Below are 22763 nucleotides of genomic sequence, written 5' to 3' on the forward strand. Positions count from 1 at the left end.
CCAAGATCATCTAACCTCTTTCTCTCTAGATATCTAATATATAAATTTGATGCATTATCAAATTTACCAACAGGTATATATGTCTCTTTTGTTATCTTAGATATTCCATTGAGTTTAATGAGAGAACGTAAAGTTATTACATGGGCTCTGAGACACTGGAACGTGTTAGAAAACAAGTTTATTACACGATCTGTGGGCTTCCTAGCAGCAGAGTCATATTTTTCTCTGAATCCCCAGTAGAACCTAATAAAGTACTCTGTAAAAAGTAGATGAAAAGTAAACATATTGGATGAACAAACATTTTTAGGAACATGGTGGAGTCGGAAATACACTTGGTTTGGTTAAGACTGTATTTTATTCTTCTATGAAACCTCTGAACTCAGACCAGTGTCTGGGACTTAGTAAAAGTTGTTTCATAAACTCTTTTGAATGAAAGGTACTCCTTGACTAAGGGTCTGGTCTCCACAGAGTAAAGTCTGTAACTCTTGGCAAAAGTAACCAAGAGCACATAGACATTATTTTGCATAAAATCTCCCAGATGTAATATGAATCACCTGTTACAACCGTCTTTCATAGTTAATTCTCCAACAGAGATTCTGCAAGTCATTAATAGTAGTAACTTGAGTGTCATCATTTTATTTCCTGATTCAGTCTCTGTCAAATACACTATTAGTAAAATGGCCAAGAGGGGTTAGAGAAAGGGCTTCTGGACAATCAGGAGATTAATCCCGAATTGAACTTGAGCATATGAATACATACATTTTCATGAGTGCTTATTGAAAGTTATGGGTGGATGAGCTATAAACAATTCTGAAGTAGAAAGTACCATGAGGATTCTTAAGGAAAAGTGACATTTCAAATGGACAGCGTATATTATGAAATAGGGAAAAAGACTATTCTGATGAGATAACTACATTGGCATTTATCTATATTCTAAACAACACAGATTTCACAAACACAAAATAATATGCTCCATGTATGTGTGTATATTCAAAAGATATTCATAGGAACACACAATTTAGTCAGAAAATAGAAAAGAACGTGAAGATTTCATATAAACCCCTCGCACAAAAAGAGTTAAGTGGCCTTAAAACACAGAAGTTGTCTTCAAGGTAAGAGAAAATGAAAAACCCTACTACCTCCTTCATCCCATCCATGGTCCTGCATCAGGAAGTGCCCCTCATTTCTCTTTGACATGAACCAAGCAAGGATGGGTAGTATCCCAATGAACTTAGTCAGATAAACACAATGTGGTTTCCTTTTAAAATAAGCCTTTACTGAGTATATCAACAAGGTACTGTATAGTGTAGGGTGAAGTTTGTAGTTAACAAAGTGTGCGACACAGTGGGTCTCAGGGGATGTGTGATGCAGAATCTTCCAGCCCCTTGCGGTCCCTTGTCAGCGAGAACACACTACACAGAAACCAGAAGCAAATCAACATACGGCTCAAACAATAACAAATCATCAGGATTAACTTTCAGTGAATATATACTGTTCCCACGAGGGACACACAGTGGCGACGCCTTCACCTTGCCTCAGAAAGGTTAAAAATCTTACATCCCATGGATGTCTTTACGAATACCCCTGTGTGTGGTGTGTGTGTGTACACAAGTGTGTGTTTTATACTAGTTAAAAAATGTCTGTTGTGATGGCCTTGCTTTGTGCTCTTCTGGTGGGTGTGCTGCTAGAAAAAGAAAAAAAACTTAAACTATAGCAAAAAGAATGTGATTTTTTTGTTGTAACAGTATCCTCAGAATAACAGTGTAACAGTACATGTTATAACAACATGTACAAAACTTTCTCCTCACAGTCAGGGACAAGCATCCCCCATTGTCAGCAATTGTCTTTCGACCCCACTGAAGAAATTAGAGAGGGGTGTAAACTACTGCTTCCTACATTAGTATTTTGACTTAAAAAAAAAAAAAAAAAAAGCAGCAGGCAAGGTTGGACAAAACTAATAATGAAGAGGAGTTTTTTGGTTTGTTTTACGTATTTATCTCTTTCTCTTTGGGGCTCCATTTTCTGCTCTGCTTTCCCATGAAGTTGGAAAGGTAAGTCATGAGCAAAACTATTCTCCTCATATTCTAAAGTGAAACAATGTCTCCTTGTTATAGGGTAGAGAAAGATGCTAGAAGCTAAGAAGTAATGGAAATTGATCACTTCACTGTTGAAAGTTGTAATGGATTCTGCAAGTGAGGTTAGCTGACCAAGCTATCTGCTCCCTGTGGACGGCAACCGTATCGTCTCGTGTCTGGAATGGATGCTGTGTTCACAACATGGAGAGCTTGTTCTCCTCAGTGAGGAAGGAAGTTCTAACTCCTGTGGAATGACTAGGACAATTATGATCTAGTAGGAAATGGAGCCATGACATTAGCTATTTCATTCATCCTTTTTACCAGACTGGTCACATTATACTTTTTTTTTTTTTAATCTCCGGGAAAACATGTAATATATTTTCAACAAACATCCAGATAACTAGAAATTGCATGATTTCTCACAGGGTAGAATGTTTTCCACTTCTCACATCAGAAAAATAGGCAGGAGGACACCCTTTGTGTCTCTGCTTTTGATTGTCGCATGCGATAGGTTGTTAATGCATTTGACAGTTTGAGGGAAGCTAAGAGCCTCTTGCTATTCAAATATATCTCCCCAAACAAGTAGGTATTCATGACAACCCTGGGTATGAATAATGGTCAGTAATACCTATGTGCTCATGGCTACGCCTTTTCCTTTTGGAATTTCTTCTGCACAGTGACAGTTACCTAGCTCTGAAAGTGGACACATAGTATCTGAAATCATTCGATTTGGTCAGACAGCATCGAGCTCTTTACAAGCCGGTACGTATGGCTTGGTACCGGCTCATGGTCTTGTCCTGCACCTTGAACTGTGACTCTTGACTAATCTCAAAATACATAATAATGTATGAGCGCAAGAGAGGTCCAAAATACAGAGTTGATGGATCAGTAAAACATTCTCATAACAAAAACACCATTCAAAGCATCATCCACCACTGATGGTTGTTACAGATTCCATGATGTGCTTTCTATCCTGGTTGGTGTAGGTGAGAGCCTCAGGTACACTATTATAAATGGGAGACTGATCTCAATTTTAACAGTCTCTGTCATGTCGTGCACAAGCTCAGAATTAAGCCTATAACTAGATTCTATCTCTTCAGAAATGTCTTCTAGCAAAGGAACCCTTTCAGATCATCCTAATCATTTCACATGACCAGGTCTCTGTCGTAGGACTTAAGCCCCAAATAATTCTGTGAATCCCGTAAGACATTATAGAAGCCTCTCTAACCTTGGTCTTCTTGGCTCAAAGCAAAAACATTTGCTTCAGCAGCGAAATATCCAGCTGGAGGTTATACACACAATACAAATAAATGAGAATGATTATTTTGTGGATAAAAGGAAAAAAAAAAAAAACCTCAAAAATCAAAGTACCATCATTTGAACACATAGTTTTATCTACACAGCCAAGGAGAAAGGGACAGTGGAAGGGAATTATCCAGTTAAATACACAAAACCCCATGTCATGGTCCTGCATTTCAGATGGCTTACTGCTACACTGATCACTTTCACAGATTGTCTTATCCCTTCAGTGTGTGGATCAAGCTTTAAAAAAGCAACAGCCAAAATGAGCTAGCTAATAAACTACAATGGAAACCAATGTCACTTTAAAATTAATTCAAATTAATTAGTAGTTAATTTCAGCTCAACTGACTGCACAGTTTCGATTCTTGTGTCTATAACATTATAACTTCAGTTATATTTTCTGCTTATTCTGAGGGACAAGGGAAATTAAAACATATGAGTTGGGGATATATTATTAAAGAAAATAAAGCTCTTACTATAAAGAAAAACTTGCATAGCATTTTATACCTAAACTCTTACAAAGTAGACACATCACAGTTCTATTTTGTTAAAGGTAAGAGGGATAGAGAAAGAGAAAGAAAATGATTGTGACATTAACTTCATAGGTTCCTAAAATAATGGCCGGTGATCAAGGAAACATGCAACCCAGACTGAAATGCCTAAATTTGATTTTAAAAAGAATTTTCCAAGAGTGTATTTTTTAGATAATATATGTATGTGATCGATAGCCCTTCTACAACTAAGGGATGGAAAGGAGTACATTATACATGCTTTCTGAAGATGGACGTTGCTTCAAAAAATATCTAGAATTAAGTCTGGACATCCTTCTCTTCTCTATGCCCTCTGTTCTATGCCCTGCTTTGCCAAGATTAGGGGAACACGTCTTCCCTCTCAGACTTGATCATTTTTTTCATCTGTTATGCTGTTAATATAAGATTGATTATCCCTCCACAATTCCCAAAGAAGAAGAACATCCACGACTGAAAAGGAATAAATGAAATTTAAAAAATGGAAGAAGGTCAAAGTCAGTTCAAGGCAGAAACTTGGTATTGCTTTTTAAACAAATACGTTATTTCGCCAGCTTTGATGTGTCCTTACAGACTTATTAGCAAGGAGAATTACTGTACATTTTAAAGTGTATATGGATATTTTGTGCAACCAAGACTGGCATCCATGATTTTCTTTTGAATTTTGAGCAGAGGGGGAACGACAAATGTGGCCTCTACAGCTAATTACGAAAATATACGTGAGGTGGTTGGAAGACAAGAATTTCCGAGGGGATAAAGGTATTAATTCAAGCTATTTCAACATGATACTAACAAAGTTAGTTGATATAGTATAACAGAACCACTGATCACTTGCTTTTGTCTAAATGGTATCAATAATTTTTACATAACAAGTTTAGTATATTCCAAACATTGATCCCTTGTTGGTCTAAATATCATGTTGACATAGCTGCAGTGAATCTACCCAAATAGTTCTCATTATCAAAAATAATTCCATTCAATATAATTCTTCCCATTATTTTATTAGCCTCTTCTAAAAAAAGTATTCTAGAATATATCTCTGTTGAATGTGATTCAACCTGACATATGATTTGAACAGTAACACTTTTAAAGGGCATTTTCTTGCTGGGACATCCTACCTGCCCCCGAAGATGACTGAAATCAGACTCAGGTCTCTCACTGTTTCACATAGGGCCAGGGAAGCCTGAAGAGTGATTTTCAAGTTCCCAACCAGAAAGCCAACCCCTGGGTTTGACTGTCTTTTCAAATCTTATCTCATTTTCTTGATTCTGCCAGCATGGGTTAACTTATCTCACAGGAACTGACTTCCTCAAGAGATGTTTTCTGCATTTCCTCCTTTGGGTCAAATCAGGGTGACTACCTCCTTTCTTATATTCTAGAAGTTTTCACTTTTCTTCCAGACCAGGAAGTATACAAATAGCGTGAAGATATCTGGGGTCATTTCTGGTTTTATGCCTATTATTTATCCTACCCTGATGAGTCCATTTTAACCTGCCCTTTCATCTGACCACCAATTCTAGGAAAGGAATTTGTTCTGAAGCTTCAACAGCAAAGTGGTGAATTGCATCAGGAGGAAGAATCACTCGTTCTTTTACCTTGGCTTTGGGTTCTCATTGTACAACCCTGTACAGTACTTCAGCAACTATTTTTTTTTTTTTTTTTTAAGATTTAAAAAGCAAAGAGTTACAAAACTGTTTGTAATTAACTTGGAATAGAAAAGATAGCACTTTTTTTAAATCCCATTATATAGTACACCGTATAAATTACAGAGTATTCAAATGCACAAATGCATCTGTGTAACATTTATCAAATGTAATTCGCGTGTCTTTATGTGCACACACGAGTGTGTTCTCGAGAGTCTTACTGTCCGCGTTTGTAATGCTGGACCTCTGGCTGTCACGTATGGCAGTGCTCCAAGTCTGGCACACTGCTGTTGCAGTATCGCATGTTGTTGGGGATATGACAGTCTGTGTAATTAATGCCCCCATTTGGGGTGTAAATGGGCTGCAGTCTGAAATCTCCTTTAAGGAGCTGATCGTTATTTAAGGAGACGATCTGAAAGCTGGTTTCTGTCATCTCCAGGATGGAATTGTCCTTTTTGGTGCCTGCCTCGCAATAGTCATCTTTCCGCCGGCCTCGGTTGTATTTCCACTTCTGGGAGGTGTAGCGCCCCTTTTTGTGCATATGCCAGCAAAAGACACTGAGCAGGACCACGAGCACAAATATCACCGCGCCCCCGATGAGCCCCGCCAGCAGGAAAGGGGAGCCCATGCTGTGGGAAGTCGTCTGCTCGTGGCTGGAAGCCGTGTTGCTGCCGTTGTTCACATAGGAGGCGTGGGTGGTGGCCTCAGAACAAACGGTGTCTTCTACAGCTCGGTAGTTAAATGCATCCAGTGGCACTAAGCAAATCCGATAAGTGGATCTGGGCTCTAAATTGACCAGACTCAGATGCTGCTTCTCACCACTGACAATGCGTTCCTGAACGATGCCCCCCACCAAACTGTGGCCCATTTTCACCCATGTGAGTTTGTACGCCATCACAGTAAAGAGAGAGAGCCAGCTGACTTGAATGGAAGTGTCATTCACAAAATGGATAGAGAGCTGGATCCGTTCAGAAAGAGGCGGGGTCACTCTTTCTCTGCCATCCCAGTCGGGAATCGTGGGGAGTTTCGATGCCATGGGAGTTAGAGGCATATAGCTTCTGCTAGGGGTCGGGACAGAGAGTGTGGGAGGCTGAGTCGTGGGCAAAGCTGCACTTGGGGCTGGGGTGAAGAGAGGCAGGCCGGGGGTCGTGGTGGGACAGGACAACAGATTCATATTCAACTCCCGGACTGCCATCCCCCGGACTTGTTCAGGACCCTGGCACATGAAACCTCGCACGTTGAGAGATGAGGGTATGTGTTTGAGCCATTCCGTGACCCATTTAATACTGCAGTCACAGAACCAAGGATTATTCCGAGCAGTGAGTTGCTTCAGGTTGGAGAGGTTATCGAAGACCCCTTGAGTCAACACGCGCAGCTGGTTGTTGGATATATCCAGCCGTTCCAGCTTCCGGAGATTCGAGAAGGCTGTCAAAGGGATGTGGTTGATCTGGTTGTCCTGCAGATAGAGCCTGATCAGGTGCGTACCTGGGAGATCAGAGGGGGGATGGGAGAGCGAATTCCGGACAATGGAAAATTCCTTGAGCTTGGTGAGGTGGCTGAAGGTGCCCTCGGCGATGCCCTTGTTGGTCAGCAGGTTTCCATCCACGATCAGACGCTCCAAGCTCGTGAGGTTCTGAAAGGCCATGTCTGATATGACGGCAATTCGATTCTCATCCACTCTCAGCTCTTGCAGGTCCACGGGAAGCCCCACGGGCACGCTGCTCAGGTGATTCTTGGATAGAAACAACAATTTGAGGCTAATGGCCTCCCGGAAGGCCCCATCTTCCACCCCCACCGTGGATATTGAGTTGTCATCCAGGTGGAGCTCTTCAAGCTTCAAGAGCTGGGCCAGGGCGGCCCGTGAAATGGTCTGAATATTGTTTTCCTGCAGATGGAGAACTCGGACGTTCTTGGGAAGGTTCATGGGGAATTCATCCAGTTGGTTCCCATAAAGGTACACGGTGTGCACAGACTGTACGTTGTGCAGCTCTGCAGGAAACCCAGCATTATTAATTTGGTTGTTGTGGAGGTAGAGTACAGTGACGCCCTCCGGGATCCCAAGAGGCACTGAGGTCAAGCTTCGCTCGTTACAGTAGACAAAGTTCCTGTCGCAGCGACACACGCTAGGGCACGCCAGGAGTTTTGACACTTGTGAGTAGAGCCCCAGGGAAATGAGAAGCCAAGATTTCAGGAAAAAAGCCCCCTGGCTGGGCCCCTGTGTAGTCTGTAGGCCCATTTCTGAAGTACAGAAATAAAATACGATGTGGTAGTGAAAAGAAAAAGAAAAAAAAAAAAAAAAACAGATAGCAAAACCAAAATGATTGAACGCAGTTCTGTTAACGTCCAGAACTCCAGCTAGAGGAAAAGTCCCGAAGGCTAAGGTCAAAGAATCTTCCTGTGGTCTCTGGTCTTATCAGCCTATGTTGCCCTCTTTGCTATTGTCCTCCATGTGCAAAAAAATTTCAATAAGGAGAACTTTCCACCCAGGCAACAAGTGAAGTCAAGTTATCAGCGGTCAAAAGGGGCCCAGCTGGGTAGGCAGAATCCCTTCTTCTGTGGTCGGTCAGGTCAGTGTGGATCAGCCTATGAACTTGGTTAAGTTCAGTCTGCAATCTGTTGTAGGAAAGTAGAGAGAAAAGAGTCAGTTAAGGGTAGTGAGTGGATTAAGTGCTGATCTGACTGTGGCTTTTCAAGAATGCTGTGATTCAATGTTCATTGCAGCATTATTTACAATAGCCAGGACACGGAGGCAACCTAAGTGTCCATTGTCAGATGAATGGATAAAGAAAATGTGGCACATATATACAATGGAATATTACTCAGCCATAAAAAGAAATGAAATTGAGTTATTTGTAGTGAGGTGGATAGACCTAGAGTCTGTCATACAGAGTGAAGTAGGTCAGAAAGAGAAAAACAAATACCGTATGCTAACACATATATATGGAATCTAAAAAAAAAAAAAAAAAAAAAGGTTCTGAAGAACCTAGGGGCAGGACAGGAATAAAGACACAGACGTATAGAATGGACTTGAGGACACAGGGAGGGGGAAGGGTAAGCTAGGACGAAGTGAGAGAGTGGCATGGACATATATACACTACCGAATGTAAAATAGATAGCTAGTGGGAAGCAGCTGCATAGCACAGGGAGATCAGCTCGGTGCTTTGTGACCACCTAGAGGGGTGGGATAGGGAGGGTGGGAGGGAGACTCAAGAGAGAGGGGATATGGGGATGTATGTATACATATAGCTGATTCACTTTCTTATATAGCAGAAACTAATACAACATTGTAAAGCAATTATACTCCAACAAAGATGTTAAAAAAAAAAAAAAAAGATCACTGTGATTGGGACTAAATGCCCAGAGGCAGGGAGTTGGCATTAAGTGACATGCTAAATAATAATAATTCAGTTGAAAAGGTATTCAGGAAATGAAAACGATTCAATTATCTTTATCAACAAACGGAAACCATATTGTTACCTCTCACTATCAATGATCATATTGTGAATTTCACATCACAGTCAGTATCTTCTCTCAGAGATCTATTTGCATATCCAGACAGACAGGCACAAGAGGCCCAGGGCTGAATCCACTGAATCAATGATGACCATCTACAAATGCAACTGGCCACAGTCATATTTCAAGATGAAATGAGTGACTGAGCAACGAATACAATTTAAGGGAAAAAAAAAAAAAAAGTGAAACCCTTTCCAGTTATAAACAAATGCAAAATGGGGACTGATAAAGTTATTTAGAAAGGTGCATCCTTTTAATCTGACACTGTGATGAAGCAGTTTAAAGGTGACGCACAGAAACAGAGGGGATGTCAAGTCAGAGAGAAGACTGCTCTTTTCTTCCCCACTCCCCGCCTCCTCTCATCTCTCTCTGCCTCCCAAATAGCCCACACATGAGTTACCAACTAGAATGACCAAACTCCAGTCCATGACACATTTCCACTTATCCCCTCTTTTGAGACCTCCAGGTTCAGATGAGATACACCATTGTGATTCCTTTGAGAGCTGACAAGCTCATGACTGGGAATAAAATTATTTGCCAACAACTCAACCTTCCTCCCATCTGTGTGTGTTTTCCTGCTTTTAGAAAAGGACTTTCAGTAAACTTTGAAATGTTAGAAGACACAGTTGGGGAAGTAAAGGCAATCTACAGATAGTAATCAGACCTTCCTGCTCCAGAACTGTTCCGTCTATTTTTAGATTAGAGAGGTAAAGAAGTTAATTGAAAGGTGCCAGATTTGATTTTCTTACAAAAGAAGCTAACTTGACAGGACATGGCAAGCCGGAAGTCTCTTACTTCTTACCAATACACAGCAATTGAAACAACTTATATCTAAAGCACAGAGGAACTATTTGAAATTGTTCCCTTAGCTATCTTTAGAAAGGTAATTAAAAAAGAAAAACAAAAACAAAAACATTGTAACTGCTATTTAAGTGTCCAGACTCTTGTAAATTTGTTCTACAATTTGAAAGATTGTGAGCCATCTAAAAAATGCCTTTGATGACCAGAAACGGTAATATTCATTTTTTTATTGTTCAGAAAACTTAAAAAAAAAAAAAGAGGGGGTATAGGGAGTCTCTTTCCAGGCAAAACAGATGGATGTGATACTTTATTAAAAATTAAGCATTATTTAATTTGTTAAAAATTACAAATATATGTTTTATCACATGGAACAGGAGTCATCCTGTCTGCCCCAAATCTCCCTATACGCTTAAAGAATAATTTATAATACAACTAAGGGTAGTGCAGGAAAAGCAAATTTAATGCCATCACCTTGATGCCATCCCTAGCTCAGGTTTCAAATTCTCAAACCATCTCAATGTTCCCTAATAGCCTGCTACTCAAGTGTGATCCCTGGTCCAACAGCATGAACCTGACCTGGGAAGTTGCTGGAAACAGAATCTGCACATTAGCAAGAGCCTAGGGCATACACGTTAAAATTTGAGAAACACCGCCCTAAACACAGTGCCGTCTTCTTTAATTTTTCAAATGTTTTAATTTTTTAAATGTAAAATAAATGCAAGAGCATATCAAATGATTCATTTGTGAAGAGTAAAAGCATAAGGCATACTAATCACTTTCGTCCCCAGGAGATGGTCTCAAATTGCATCTTATATGTAAACGACATCTTACAGGTAGAGTAGTGCAATGACTAAATACATCACTTGGCTTCAACAGACCCTTGAAAATGTATGTCTGAATGACAAGCACTAATACCCAGTAGGAGCTTAAAGAGCTATTTGTAATCAGAGGGGGCCTACTTTCATAAAGCATGATTTATTTAAGAACAAAAGTCTGTTTGGTGCTATTAGCATTTACTCTTCAAAAAAGGTAGGAGAGTGAGACTAAAAGAATAGAATCTAACATTTTTGAGTATTCCATGGGAATCTTCAAAGTGTGATAATAGCACACAATGAACGGAATTTTCCAAGGGAGAAAACACAGCTGCCCCAGGGTTTTTAAGTTCCTTTGTAAAAAGAATCCATGCTTCTTAACTGCATTTACAAGCCAAGTTTTAAGGCCCTAGAAACAACCAACCAGTGCTTGAAGACGGTAGAATTTGTTTAGAAACTTTATCAGTGAAGAGCCTCAAGGCAATAATGATTGGGAGCTAACAAAGTACTCAGGGATCACTGGAGACCATCACTGTGCATCCAAATTGCAACTCTTCCACTTGCTTCAGCTGTGTCCTCTGTAAGGAGAGAAAAAGCCCTATCAGCCAACCCTTTGCCCCAGGCCTTGCTCTCTTGGCAGGTGGACTTTACTCATGAGTGGTTCTTGTATAATTACATAAGAAGAGGATGTGGTCCTGAAGAAAGCTCCTAATGGGATTACATGGGGCAAACTGTCACTGTTTATCCACCTCAGTAGGAGAAAAGTCCCATCTAGACCGCACTGTGTTGATCAGCTATGGCAAGTTCAGTGTTGAAAGAAAACAAACTTTCAAGGTTTTCTTTGTGCTTCTTGGGAATTCCATAAAATAACTGTGCATAGTAGACTTGTCCTAATTCCTGGATCAACAACTGCCTACATATTATATCAGCCAGTAGACTGTATCTTTGTTCAAATTAGTGCAAGTGTAAAACTGCAACCACCTAGGCAATAATGATTTTTTTTAAACTTAAGTAAGGCTAAAATCCCCATATTCTCCACTGTAATTCCTACTAAATACTAAGGGGAGAAATCCTTTTAGACCTTAAAATGGAGACTGTATTTATAGAGAAAGTAGTATAGTATAATGGTCGAAAGCATAGCCCCTGAGTTCTCATCTCACCTCTGGCACTTAGGAGCTAGATAAATTAGTTAACCTTTTAAGTCTTAGTCTCCCTATCTGAAAAATGGGGATAAAATAGTTCCTATCTGAAAAATGGGGATAAAATAGTTCCTAACTCAACAGCACTGTTGAGAGGATTAAATAGGATAATATTTGTGAAAAGTTATATGGTGCCTGACACATGGCAAGAACATAATAAATAAAATTGTTATTCTCTGCGTACTTGTTATGATTAATGATATCCAAAAAGGTGAACTCCAAAATGTAGAGTAAAATAAAATCACCTTTGACCAACCAAGTTCTCTGTCCTGACACCTCCTCCAGGATTTCTCAACATCAGCACTATTCAAGTTTTGAGGCAGATAATTCTTTCCTTGTGGAGCTGCTGTGAGCATACAAAGATGTCTCCAGACATTGCCATAGGTATGTCCCCTGGTGAGGCAAAATGCCCCCAGTTAAGAACGACTGACCCACACCATCTTACAAGTACCTTAAAGGGTTAGTGTTTTTATCCTGATTTTATAGAGGAAGGTGATGATAAGTTTCTAATAAACAGAGCCCATAAATGCTTCGTGCCATGGCCACCAGAAAAGCATGAAAATGCAATATGTTTTTCATTCATTTATTCAGCCAATATTTATTGGGCACTGGAATGAGGATACCATCATGCAGAGCTGATATGGTTTTTGACTTTGTGAGTCTTAAAAGTATAATGAGGGGAGAGAAATGAATTAGCAGGGAATTACGGTACTGTGTAAAGATCTCCAACCTCAGGGCATCAGGACATTATGGCACCATGTAAAAAGGTCTAATCTAGTCCATGGGGTATCAGGAAAAACACAGCAGAGGAAGGATTGTCTACATGAGGATCTGAAGGATAGCAAGGTGCAAGCCAGGGAAGAGATTCCAAAAGTTCTGCACATGGACGGTTGTAATGTAGATCAAGAGGTGAAACCCAGCCCAGCTCAGAGAAGGAACAAAACTTTGACTGCACAGCACTTTCGCCCAACTCTTTGCTTCCTACAGAGATAGTCCTGTTTCTAGAAGTTAATAAACAAACCCATGTTTCAAAATCATTAGTCATTTCATTTATAAGTCTCTAAAGGTTGATAATAAAAAGATTTTGCTTTACAAGATGGATTTCAAATATTGAGAGCAAAAGTTGTGGGGTTTTTCTTCTTTCTTTCCTATTTGAATAGTGCACTGAATATGTCTCCCCTCCAGGAAATGAGAGAATGTGAAGAATGGCTTAATGCAAGGTGCTAGGTAAAAACAGAAATTTTCATTTAAAGCAGAAAACAGTTTCAAAAGCCTGAGTGTAAAACAACATGCAACAAAGGCTCTTTGGAGACAGCAAGACCCTGACCCTGCCTGTCTGTTAAAGATGACAGTAACGGCAGCAGTTATGCCAGGCTACTTTTTAACTCTTTTCATAGGAACTGAGACTCAAAAGACATAAATCATGGAAGAGCTTTCTGCAAAGTGTTTCTCTCCTCACGTTGCCTAAAAAGTTTTTAAAATTAATTCCAGGAGCTTGCATTCCGGGGGCTCTTAATAAACTCAGACTATAAAAGTCATAGTACAGAAAATAGGCATTATCTATAAGCACTGCCGACTGCATAGTATAATGACACCAGGACAAACCTAATAAAAATCTTAATGGTTTCGGCATTGGCTGGATTGTGCCAAGACAGCACACTGCCTGGAGCGATGCAAGTGAAAAAGCTACGTTGATGAAGGATCCTCCTAGAAAAGTTTCCCTGGATGCATCAGACTTAGAGCTTCTGGAGTTAAGTTTGTGCTTAAAATCGACACACACAGGTGCAGAATCCATAGGCCCAACTATACTGCAAATGTCTTTTGTTATAATCTGGAAACACTAAAGCAATTTATAGATCTTGTGCACATTTCCACATTCCTCAAGATAGGTTATAAATACTGTTCCTACAGCAATCAGGAGAGTTCTGTAGTTAGCTGGCCAAGATGTGGAGATTAGCATAGGAATGTGGAGGAAAATATAACAATAGCTACCCCCTAACTTGAAACCATTTTTCCATCTCATTCACTGAAGCTCAGTCAAGCTCCTTGAAGTTTTTCTCATTAGACAAATATTTTACTTTGCCAAAACAAAGGGAGAGAAAGAAAGGAAGAGGGAGAAAAGGAGGGAAGGAGGGAAGGAAAGAAAGGAAACACTTTATTTAAACAGTTGAAAATTTTCTGGCTCCAGTCAGTCTAGAATGGAAAACATTAAAATTGGACCAAAAAAAAAAAGAAGAAAAACTATTCTCCTGACAAGCATAAAATTCTCTAACACATTTGAAGGGTTGTTCTCACATGGTTTCCAATGCAGTTGGTTTGAATAATAGGGCTAAGTTTAGAACAAGTTACAATGTTAAAAACTCAACTGCATAAACTTTGAGGACACCTTCATTACTGCCAAAGGCTTCTCTCAATCCACTAGGGAGCTCCCACTGACCATCCCCTGGGTTCATATAAATCTGTATAATCTAGGACTGCAAGACTGAGTCTTCGCGGTATTTAATAAAGCCCAGTGGTGAACAGACACTATTAGAGAAGAATTTTATTGAGACAGCGCCAACAGGATTATAAAAAGAAAAAACCATATGGTCCACAAAGGATGGAATTCCCTACAGCTCATATCTATACACTCTTCAACCCATTTCAAAGGGAGGTAGTTCAGTCATTCATACATTCATTCACTTGCTCAGATACTGAGCACCTCGTGGTTCGGGCATAGAAAATAGCTGATTTCTTAGACTCAACTTTGGGAGAGATTTTTCCCATCATCTGATCCAGTGACTCCCCATCCCCAAGGGTCATCAAAAACACTTAGGGAAGGTGATGAAACATTAAAGTTCCTGGGTCCCACCCCTGCAGATTCTGGTTTGACTGGTCTTCAAAGAAGGCTGGGTAGGTACATTTTGTCAACTTTCCCCAGATGGGTTTGATGATCAGCCACTTTAGGGTCTTACTACCCAGCCACTGACTAATCAGGAACTGCTTTCAGGGCATCGAGACAACTGGTCCTTCTTGCTTCTGGATCAAATCAACAAGTGGCATGAGGGGCATGGAAAGAGCAAAGGGTTTGGAGTCAGAATTTAGCTTGACATCAGTGTAGCCACTCAAACGGCATGACAATGGACACTTAACCTCTCTGTACATCACCTTTTTTCATCTCAAGAGGGGATAATAAGCCATGCTCATGTTGGGAAGACTAGATATAATGCATGTAAAGTAACAAAAAGCACCAACTAGGCACTCAATAAACTGTGACTTAGGAGAGATAGAGACTGTATAATGAGAAAAAGCTGGGTCTGGGGACAGTTGACCTGGACGGCTTTCCCACTTACTAGCTGTGCTAATTTGGGAACATTACTTCATCTCCCTATGCCCCAGTTAACTCATATGCAAAATGGGGAAAATGATAGTATTACTCTCTCATAGTTGTTGCAGGACTATAAATCACTTAGAATATCATCTAACACATGGAGAACATACATTCATTGTGTCATTCCTATTTCTAGCATTAAAAAAAAAATAACAAAAAGCCCGCTATTCTAGGAAGCTTTTGTCCCTAATTTAGTAGACAAGTCATTCTGTTTAATTCATCAAATTTTATTTTCCTCTGACTTTCATTCTCTATTTTTATCATAGTTCTTTCCTTTGGAGATACACATATACACCTTTCCATCCATAAACCTGCAAATATGTGGAGACGTTTATTGGGTCTCTGAGATCTCTTCCTTTCCTGTGTAAATGTCCCTTTTCTTTCATTTGCTCCAGAATCTTAGCAATGCCGATGCCTTCACTGGCAATGCCCTTCTTGACATGTGTTGCCCAGAATGGAAAATAAGACTCATGAGGTCTCCCAGCACCAAGTACAGCTCAGCAAATACTCGGGGAATGCCCATGCCCTGCCAGGCATGGAGCTGGTAACTAGAAAGATACCTACGACATGGCCCTTGGTATTGAGAAAAGGTTCATGTTATATCAAGTAACTTTTTGTATAAAGCTCTTTATAATTCCGAAGACTTTTAATATGTTTCATTTCATCTAATCCCACAACAACCCATAGGAGATATTTCTATCAACCTCAAATGAAGTCCACAGAGATGAAATAATTTGCCTGAAGCCACATAGACGGTATGGACAGAGGATAGTATTATAAATCTTCTGTATGAAAATGCAAGCTTCAGGTATAATTTTATGAATGGTGTTAGTTACAGTGGTATTAAAACCAACATCCACTTCCCTGAAAAAACTAAAGCCCCTCGCCACTGCTCAAATTTTCAAAACTAGCAGCAGCCTGCTAGTCTGGGTCTGGGGACAGTTGACCTGGACGGCTTTAAAGTGGGTAACACTTCCAAGCTGGCCTGATGCATAAGTAAAAGGTAATTACACCAGGGGGCCCATTATCTGCTCTGCCCACGTGACTCCAGGACTCAGCAGGAATGGGAAATCAAGGGCTCCCCAGCTGATGGGCAGCAGCAAGATGCCAAAAACTGGAGGCGTCTAAAGGACTCTAGATGGCTACTGATAAGTTGGTAGCAAGACAGACAACAAAGTCTCCTTGCCTCCTTCATAGCCAAGAGTCCCAAGTTTGCTGCCACCACGTTCTACAGCTTGGGAAGGTCTTTATGTGGGGGTCACTGTCAGAAAAGCCATTTAAGGGATAAAACTAACTGCCAACTGTCCTACATACGGCCACCTTCTGTATACTAATTAAATGAAATGTTGTTAAGTGCTGTGAGTTCCTTGAATTCCAAGTGAAAAAACATCTGTAGAAAGTGGGATCAGTAAGCTACCAAACAGTAATTTTAGGGAAAATCTTTCTACATCTGCTTTTTCTCTACAAGAGACTTTGTTCAGGCAATCCTATAATAGCATTTGACACCAGGAAGTCTAATAGGTTTTCTTTTCCTTCTTCCACTCTGTAACTCAAACATGCAGTGCTCACTCTGAATATGTGTGTCCCAAATGAGAATTTGTCCTCTTTTCCTCACCCTTTCCCTCTCTTTCTTTTCCGAAAGGCAGGCTGTGCAGGGCTAGAACAAAAGATGTTTAAACAGTTCTTGATAATTCAAGAGAAGGAATAAGCAAATAACTATACTCACATTATTCACCACTAGGCTCTTGTACATTTCCAACTGGAGTTCAGATTCAGCTAAATATTCAAATACCTATTGAGAGCTAGTCACTACTAGTCCTGTGAAATGCCTACACAGCTATGAGAAATAAGTCATTATTATTCCTAATTTACAAGTGAGGAAACTAGCTTGGAGAAATCTGTGACTTCCACCAGTTCAAATAGTAGCATATCCTAGAAATAGAACTGCAACGCAATCTTCCTGGCTAAAAAACTATCAGTGCTCTTCCCACTACACCACATTTCTCTCCTTATCAGTTTAGGGTATACAGTCTCTCATTTCAAAAATTCTTCTGCTAACACCCCAGGTTCTCTTTCCCCTCTATTCTTTCATTACGCCAATCAAGCAAATGCTTCCCACCCAATCACAAGCCCAATCTCCCCTGTGTCCACCTGTGTTTCAGATTCCCACTAGAGAAAGTCATCTAACAGCACAGCCTAGTTCTACCTTAAATAAGAAATCCCCAACCTAAAGTGAGACCTCACCCCATCTTAGCCCTCCAAACCTTATTCCCCTCACTCTCAGGAGACAACCTGACTTTAATCTGAAGATAGCGGAAGGCATAAGACAGGATCTCCCACCTCTTTCTGTTGCCAAATATACGAGTTTACCTTTATGTGCACCCACTTTCTTTTCCTTAAAGGTTGATCACATCATCCGTTCCTTGGAGCCCTCGCCCTACAGGCCTCTCTGGAAGATAACTATCTCTTCCTTCCCTGTATGCACAATCTCTCCCTCTCAAACTGGATCCATGTTTAAACATTCCCCAATATTTTCCACTAAAAAAATCCCCTTGACCCCCAAGTTCCCCTCCAGCTATTCCCACATTTCTCTCCTTTTAGCTAAATTCCTGGAAAGAACAGTCCATCACCAATATCTCTGTTTTCTCACCTCCCATCCATCTCACACCAACACGTTCCATGCTGGTTCCCGCCCCTACTCTCCCACAAGCTTCTCTCCTAATGTTTACATCAGGAGATGTTAACAATCAGCCCCAGGTGGGCAAATCCAAAGGGCTTTCTTTTGACTGTCTTCCTCCCACTTAATCTCACAGCATCATTTAGACTTGTGCATGCCCTTACTGAAACATCCTCATTCCTTGGTTGCTATGACAGCTGCTGGTTTTCTTCCTATTTCTCTTGTTATTTCCTATTTTATAGGTTCTCCCTCTTCAGTGTAGCCATTCAGTGTTAGTCCAATAAGTTTGGGTCCAGACACTCTTCTTTTCTTCCCTTTGTAAGAAATGGCATCCAAGCCTTAAGCTTAAATGATCATATATACAAATGATGCTTGAGAGGGTGTGGAGGGAAGGGAACCCTCCTACACTGTTGGTGGGAATGTAAATTGGTGCAGCCACTATGGAGAACAGTACGGATGTTCCTTGAAAAACTAAAAATAGAAATACCATATGACCCAGCAATTCTACTCCTGGACATATACCCCGAGAAAACCATAATTCGAAAAGATACATGCACCCCAATGTTCTTTGCAGCATTATTTACAATAGTTAGGACATGGAAGCAACCTAAGTGTCCATCAATAGAGGAATGGATAAAGAAGATGTGGTACATATATACAATGGAATATTACTCAGCCATTAAAAGAATGAAATAATGCCATTTACAGCAACGTGGATGGACCTAGAGATTATCACACTAAGTGAAGTAAGTCAAACAGAGAAAAACAAATATCATATGATATCATATGATATTTAAAAATATGTGGACTCTAATTTAAAAACATGATACAAATGAACTTATTTACAAAACAGAAACAGACTTACAGACATCAAAAACAAACTTATGGTTACCAAAGGGGAAACATGGCAGGGGGGGGGGGGAGGGATGAATCAGGAGGATGGGATTAACAAACACACACTACTATATACAAGAAGATAACCAACTACTGTATAGCACAGGGAACGCCACTCAATATTCCGTGATAACCTACATGAGAAAAGAATCCAAAATAGAATGAATATATGTGTATGCATAACTGAATCACCTTACACCTGAAACTAACACAACATTGTAAATCAACTAAACTCCAAAAAAAGTTTTAAAAAATGATCATATATACAATCAGAAACTTCAGTCTCCATCCAAGACTGTCCTCTCAGCTGCTTGTCTGTACACCCAAACACCCACCTGACGTACTTCAGTGTTTCAAGAGCGCTTCCAACATAGCATTTACAGTTTAGATACTTTAAAAGAAGCTTACATACATGGACTCATAATAAAATTATGCATTTTATACTGTTATTATCCCACAGATGGAATGGAGGTTCCAGGTTAAGTAGCTTCTCCAAGGTGGATGAGCAGAGACGTGACACGTATGGACTTGAACTCAGGCATGATCTGCAGGGCCTTGCTCCTATCCTGTGTTCTGTCTCTCTGTAAACTCCACACATTCACAGGCTGGTCCCTCCCCAGGGCCGGGAGCAGCACGTGGCAGGCATTCAAGAAGTGTTTGTAGAATAAATGGACGAATCAAAGAACGACCTTCAGATGATTACTTTGTTTGAAGAGGCAGTCTGTGAAAACTCTTCAGCATCTTCAATCTGAGGTCCCATAAGGAATCACTGAGATAATATTTCAGAACAGGCTTCAAGGGTTTTACGCTACACTAACCTAGCTGGAGAGATTGATGGATAAATAGTCCCCAAACACAAAGGAACTAGATGACCTTAGGAAAAGACACAGAACACGCAAGTGGAAAATAACTGTAATTACTACAGCACTGTACTTCTTTTACAAAACAACATCAAATTCTGTGGTCTTCTTCAGCAAGAGTACTGCTCACATAAGATCAGTCTGATCTATTACTACAAACTGTGTTTGATGAAAGACACATCTGATCATGCTAGATACCTAACACCTCAGTTTTAAAATGGTGATGACCTGAATTCAGGTCAGTCTTTATGGTCTACAGCAAATATGTGTTCTGCTTATATATACCAACAGCTTATAAATATTTACATACATTCAGTGTGACAGTTTAACTGCGTTTTAATTGCACATCACTTTACCACTCCATATAGTTGGAATCAACACAAAATAGGCCAGTAACTTTGAGAGCTATAAAAACGCTTATGAAAAAAAACAAACTGAATCCAAAAATATAAACATGGCCTATTTTTCCCACCAAAATACTGCACCCTATATGTAATAGACATAATGAAACAGAAAATCTTGTGTCTCCTTCACAAGGAGAATACAGATTTCAGGCAGTGATATTGATTAGGTGCGTGAAATGAAATTACATAGTGTGTATTTCCATGTGGGTTATCTGGTTTTGAGTCTAAAAAAACGAAAAATTCACTGCTTAAGCCTATTTCAGTATGATAGTGATGGCTCTGAATGTAAGTGGTATAAAATGTCCTCACTGAATAAACAGGCTTTACGTGCACCTTCTCATCTTCAGAACACCTGTCACACAGAAGTGTCAGGCTATGTTCAGGGGACTATTTCTGGATCTGGAGGATGAGAAGGGACAAGAAACAGAAGAAAAATTATTATTCCTTATCCTTGACCCTCTCCTTCTCTCAAGGAAATTCTCCCCTGCCCTGACCGTGGAACATGTCCAGATATGGGTTAAAATTAAGTCAAGTGATTTCTAAGACATAAAATAAAACCTCAGATGAGAGCCATCAGTACCATATCCAGTGTAGCTACACAGTTCAGATAAGGAACAATTCAAAGGAAAATAATAAAAACACACACCCACAACAGATTTTAAAAGCTACCTTTAAAAAGTCTATACTGGTGGCCTTTTTCATTTGAATGAATTTTGAAATATGTTCCCCCAATACTGAGCAATCTAAACATATGAGGAGATCCTTTTATAGGTTAATACGCAGTCAGAGCCCTGCTTTCATTTATGAACACTGCAGGTTCCCAACTTTACCCCACATGCAAAAAGCTTGTATTCTCTTAAGTACTGAATATATGCTGCCAATCAATTTCAACCACTTAAGTCTTTGTTAAAACAAACAAAAAAAGAGCTTGCACCAAAAAGTTTTTAAAAAATCCGGAGAACACAATAACATTTTTTCTTTTTCTTTTCTTTTCTTTTTTTTTTTTTTTTAAAGAAAGCAAGCTACAGTCTGACTTAGTCCATGTCACCCAGGCCCATGTGCACATAGCTGGCAGCCAGAGGGAGGCAACGCAGCTGTAAGATGATCCCAGTAATACACACACACACACACACACACACACACATACACACACCCATCACATGAAAAGAAAGTTTCGACTGTTTTTTCATCTTTGTCTCAGCTGCTTTATGGTTGTTCAGAAAAGAGTTCCTATCTTCACTTGTAAATAAAACTAAAAACTCAAGTATTAGAGAGTAATGTGAAGTTCGGGATGATAAAGCAGATTTTAAAGATTGAGATTAATGAGGGGAGAATCATATGTTTGAAATCAGATTGGATTACTCTTTCCTTCCTTAGCTACATTTTCACACTTGACTGAAATGTAGGGCCCCTTGGTCCTTGGGAGTACCGCGGTGGGTCTAACAAGGTTTAACTTCTAAAGTATCACATCTAAATGGCAGGCCTGCTCTCTTAGACAAAACACTCAAGAAACAGATCAAGGAAAAAGACTCGTGGGTGGGCAGCTGCTTAATGTGACACGGTTTCCCAACGGACCCCTGTTTCCACAAAAACCTTTTTACACCAGTTCCCTGACACTTACAATTTCATAATTGTAAACCAATTTCTTTGGACTAGAATGTTACCCTCTCTAGAAATCCAAATATCCTTGGCAGACATTCTAAATCAAGTGAAGTGTATCAGACTTTATCCTAAAGCTAGTATTTCTCATTCCTTCATTCATTTGTCAAACAAGTGTTGAGTGGCTACTCTGTGCCAGACACAGTGTGAGGCCCTTGGGACACAAAGATGAACAAGACAGATAAAGTCCCTGCAGTCGGAAAGGTTATCTGTTTTGAAAGCAAGACAGAAAAGAAATATCAAATAACAACTACAAACTTGAGACTGGAAATAATAAAATTATGAGCGATGTCATGAAGGACATAGAGAAGTATGATAGAGAATATTGGGAGGCTGTGAGTGTGGGTTTAAATATGGCGGCCACGGATGACATCTTGGAGAATGGGATTCCCAAAGGATGAGCATTTGATACCCATGGGGGAGCTGGGACAAAGGAGGGCAGTGCATGGGAGGAGAGAGGCCAACACAGCAGTACAGGTCTTAGTAAGAGCAGGCACAAAGTTAGTAGGGAAGAAGAGTCTGGTCTTTTCCGGGAACTGAAAGATCAACGTGACTGGGGATGTTTTGTGAGGAATGGGGTGAGTGGAAGGACCAAGGGTTCCGATGGGCCTGGGTACACAAGGCCTTGAGGCTTTGGTAAACCACTTGAATTTTTTTCTAAGGACAACTGGAAGCCGACAATTAAATGGACTAGAGCAGGGAGCGTATAGAGAGGGATGGTAAAGATGAAAAGGGATCCCCTGAATCTGTACAGCGTAGAGTGGAAGGAGGTCTGGGGAGAGGAGAAGTAAGGATGAAGTAAAAACAGGAAATTTTATCAAGAAGAGGACAAGCACCTCCAAACTTCTGTCTGAATTGTCTCTTCAAATGTCCTGTTTCAGAGAGCCTTCCAAATACTGCCCCCCCCCTCCCATTTTCTCATCTGTCTTAAACTCTCTTTGAAAATAGATGTTGTATAAATAATAAGTAAATAAAAGAAATACGGCTTTGCCTAAAGAATCTTGAGGACAAAGTAAGGTACCGATAC

The 22763-nt window shown here is 40.1% G+C and overlaps 1 protein-coding gene across 2 annotated transcripts in view; it reads right to left on the bottom strand.

Moving 5' to 3' along the window:
* Window positions 1-1254: 1254 nt before the first annotated feature.
* Window positions 1255-22763, bottom strand: part of FLRT2 (fibronectin leucine rich transmembrane protein 2) — a 96020-nt gene continuing 74511 nt past the window's right edge. For both annotated transcript variants that reach the window (XM_068541936.1, XM_068541935.1), the window contains exon 2: window positions 1255-8160. In XM_068541936.1, the coding sequence (XP_068398037.1) occupies window positions 5801-7783 (1983 nt within the window). In that variant the 5' untranslated portion in view covers window positions 7784-8160 and the 3' untranslated portion in view covers window positions 1255-5800. The remainder of the gene's footprint in view (window positions 8161-22763) is intronic.

This window comes from Eschrichtius robustus, chromosome 1, assembly GCF_028021215.1.
Source record: "Eschrichtius robustus isolate mEscRob2 chromosome 1, mEscRob2.pri, whole genome shotgun sequence".
NCBI lineage: Eukaryota > Metazoa > Chordata > Mammalia > Artiodactyla > Eschrichtiidae > Eschrichtius > Eschrichtius robustus.